We start from the raw sequence: 4,264 nt of genomic DNA on the forward strand, positions 1-4,264 counted from the left end.
TTTAATTTATATATAAATTATAAAACATATCGTGAAATCGGTAGTTTAATATCATAGAACTATTAGTACTAAGTATAAAGAGCTATAAATATAATTGAATTACAACTTTTTCTAGCTGTGCAGCGCTCTGATAAAACTATTCTAATCCATACTTTGTGGTGAACAATTTCAGACATTAGAGCCAAGGATGACATTTTTCATTAGATAATGATGTTTTGCAGTAGTTCTTCACTCTTAAACTGAGAATGTGACTTGAACATAAATCATTTAATTGATGTTGTTGTTTCACAAACTGTATGATAATTTTCTAGAAATGTTTGCACATGGTGTTTTAAACTGAATAACTTATTTCGAGGTCAGGCACGCAAATCTTCACTATAAATATGGCTTCAATTGCTTGATTTTCACGTAAAATACAATAATTTCTTCCATATTTAAAAACCAAATATTTTATTTCTATTCCATTATATACAGTTTTTCGTTTGAACATGAATGATTAACACAAATTGCAAAATGTTATTTTTAAATTTTCTTATCTTAAAATATTGTTTCGAAGATTGTCATCGTGAAACATTTTTCACATTTTTCTCCATAAGAACATTTCATGTCCACTAATTTGCTCATTTAAGCCCAACTCATCATAATATCGAACCTATTTCTTATATCTTGTATATACATTTCTAGAGATTCATACAATTTCACAACACAACCCAAATCAATATTAATACGTTGTAAATTTTTACTTGTGGCATCGAATCTTTCTAATATTGGAGTCCACAGAGCTATCATAAATGAGAACTCGAGCGTGTCAATTTTCTTATACATGGATTCTGCTTCATGTCTTATACCAGCTTTCTGATCCAAATTTAAAGCTATAGATTTTAATGAATTTAACACTCCTTTAAACCCGATTTTCAAGCTCTTACAAACACTAAATCTTGATGACCATCTCGTTGGACATAAGTTTTTTACAAACATTGAGTTTGGTATATTTTTTAAACTTATTAAAAGTTGTTCCCATCGCCATGTCGATGCCGCAAAAAATACATAGATATTTTGGGCAAGTGAAAAAAAGTTATAACCTTCCTTAGTTACATCAGCAGCATGACAACCAACCAAATTCAATGAATGTGCTGAGCATGGACTAAAAATTGCGTTTTTTGATTTTTCTTTGATTCGAACTTGTAAGCCGTTATACATACCTGACATATTCCTGGCATTGTCGTAGGATTGTCCACGACAATAACTTATGTTGATATCTAATTCAGTTAATTTCGTTAATATTGCAACTTCCATTTCTTTACTTTTATGTCCAACCGATGGAATAAAACATAAAAACCGTTCTACTGCAGTCCCATCTAAATTAACGTATCTAATAGCAATTGTTAATTGATCAAATTTTGTGATATCGGGAGTAGAATCTACGATTAACGAGAAATATTTAGCTACCGTTACTTCATTTACAATATTATTAAGTACATATTTGTTCATAAGTGTTATTAACTCATCGCAAATAGTGTGGGACAGATATGAGACATTTCCACGGCCTTTATTACCGTACTCGTCAAGATGTTTGGACATTAATGGATCGAATTTCGCAATTAATTCTAAACAACCGAGATAATTGCCATTATTTTTAGAACCCAAGGTCTCATTATTGCCACGAAATGCAAGACCTCTGCCAGATAAAAATATAATTGTTTCAATTAAACGGTGAATTATATTTCTCCAATAAAGTTCTCTTTTTTCGAATTCAATTTTTAACTCAACATCAATACCTGTAGTTATTTTACGTCTCGAGAACCATATGCGAATAGATTCATTATGCGTCAAATTCTTTTCGTGTTGTTCAACTTTTTCTAAACATTTTTTCCAATCAGTAAATCCTGAATTGGTGGAACTAAACTGTGTTTTTTTATTAGAAAATAAAAGACAGTAAAAACAAAATAATGCGTTTTTTGATGTTGAGTATAGTAACCATTGTCTATCTTTTATTTCACCGTTCAAAAGTTTTCTTTTGAAAATATCATGTGGTAACTTCCTATTAAATTCGCCACATTTACGAATAGTATTATCAAAATTAATTATTTTAGGATTTGATACAACTGGGTTACGAATAAAAAAATCAATCATGTCAGAATTTATTTCCCATAAAGCTGGATCTTGTGATGGACAAATTGGAACATTAGTAGTTTTAGAAAATACTTGAATATCAGAATTTAAAGTTTCGTCATCAGTTTTTAGCAATTTTTCAACAAGTTCATCAGATTGATTGATTTTTAATGATTTTTCAATTAATTCAACAGATTCAGGTTTCTGGAAATTTTAAAAGATCATATTTTAGTACCTGCCTAATTTCATTTTCACAATTCACAGGTAAAACAATTTTAAAATTAATCTTGTTTATCAAAAAATCCAGAATAATTTATATTATTATTTTAAAATAAATATTTAATTAATACTTAATAAAATAAAATTAATATTTACATTCTGTAAAATAAAAATATAAAACATAAATTTTATGAAATATAGATATGATTGAACAAATTTGTCGACGTATCAAATCCGAAAAAAACAAATAAACAATTACATGCTTTAGAGTAACTAACTATCTAATTATTAAAACCAAAATATTTCATAAATTTCATAATTATTAAAAAAATAAATATTTCAAATAATTAAAGTAATAAAGTTATTATAGTATAAATTAAAAAAAAAAAAAATAACTTAAAAATAATAGATTTGAATAAAACAGTGAACAGTCAACAAATAGTATTGCATAATAGGTCAAATAATGCTGATCCACCATTAATAAAAAATAGAAAAATGTAATGTAATAAAATACAACCGTAGTCTGAAGTATTAGGTATCAATTAACTATAAATTAGTTTTAAAAATCTTAGCATAAATATAAATTGCGACTATTTATATTTTATATTTTGAATTATTCTTTATTAAATAGGTAACACTACAATATAATATTATTAAATACATAAACTCTTACCTTTTTGAAGAAACTTTGAATTTTAGATGTCTGAGAAATAATTAGTTTGTCTTTTTTATTTTTTTCCTCAGCTCTTTTGCGAAATTCAGCACCACTTAATTTTATGCGCTTTCCACTCATATTAATTGATGAAAAACTGCTGTTAAGTAATATTAATACTGTTTTTTTTTTTTCAATTTTCAGTCATATTTATTTGACAGTTAACGATGATAGGAATACGTTTTACTACTAGTATTACACTACTACTACGGGATTCAAAAGACGAACAAACGATAAAATAATAAAAATTAAAAACAGTTGGTTGGTAGTGTACAAATAAATTATTTGAAACTATTAATATAAAATTGAATAATCTGATGGTTATAAATTATAATAATATAGCCATATTGGTATAAAACTAACACAAATAACACAATAATGTTTACTGCTATAAAATATACATATTGTTTACGCGGCGGCCTACTACGTGATATACAATATTTATTCTCGAAAAATAATAAGATAATATGAACGAAAATAGAAATGTGTCGGTCCGAGCATAATATTATGGTCTTTCTATTTTACTAATAATACGTTGAACGCTCACTCACAGAATAATCCTGTAGTAGACGATAAGAAAAATATGCAATAAAATATTACTGTTATTATTAATTGTTAAACACATTTTTCAATGAATAATAATTCTTCCCAAAAATTATAAAATACACAGTTAAGAAATTGCCACCCCTAAAAAATTGCCGCCCGGGGCAACTGCCCCCTTTGCCCCCCCTTAACCCGGCACTGCTTGATTGTCATGAGACTCTTTAAGATCTTACTGGACTTTTACACCTTGCTACTAGTTTTTTATTCAAAAAAACTTCCATTAAATGATGGATTACTTTTTCTGTATTCTGATTTCAACACTCAATGCATTAATACTTAAATGTTGATTTTTCATTGGTTTTTGGATTTTTAACAACCAAATCTATCCGAAACTTGACCGTTTCGACCCAGACCCAATACCATCTTTAAACTGTTCAATTTCTATCGGAAATTCATCTTATTAATCAAATACAATGATACCCATGAATCATATCTCAACTCAAAATTCATTGGTCATTACCGTTGTTATTTAGTATTAATGTATTTAAATATTTGTATTTTTTTACATTTTCTTATTTACTAATGCTATATTATAAAAATGTAACTTAATAATATTTATATTTTAATTTAGAAATACCTAGCAGTGTAATGTTACATCCAGTGGGCAGTGGCCATGTG

At 27.3% G+C, this 4,264-nt stretch overlaps 1 protein-coding gene across 1 annotated transcript; it reads right to left on the reverse strand.

The window, feature by feature from the left end:
* Window positions 1–624: 624 nt before the first annotated feature.
* LOC112592891 (zinc finger MYM-type protein 1-like) lies at window positions 625–3,244 on the reverse strand. The gene is made up of 2 exons (XM_025337053.1): window positions 3,005–3,244; window positions 625–2,316 (listed from the first exon to the last, which is right to left on the reverse strand). The coding sequence occupies exons 1-2, from the start codon at window positions 3,122–3,124 to the stop codon at window positions 625–627; spliced, it is 1,812 nt and encodes a 603-aa protein (XP_025192838.1). The 5' UTR covers window positions 3,125–3,244.
* Between the last annotated feature and the right edge of the window lie 1,020 nt (window positions 3,245–4,264).

This window comes from Melanaphis sacchari, unplaced genomic scaffold (assembly GCF_002803265.2).
Source record: "Melanaphis sacchari strain LSU unplaced genomic scaffold, SCAv2.0 Contig1996_pilon_pilon, whole genome shotgun sequence".
NCBI classification, from domain to species: domain Eukaryota; kingdom Metazoa; phylum Arthropoda; class Insecta; order Hemiptera; family Aphididae; genus Melanaphis; species Melanaphis sacchari.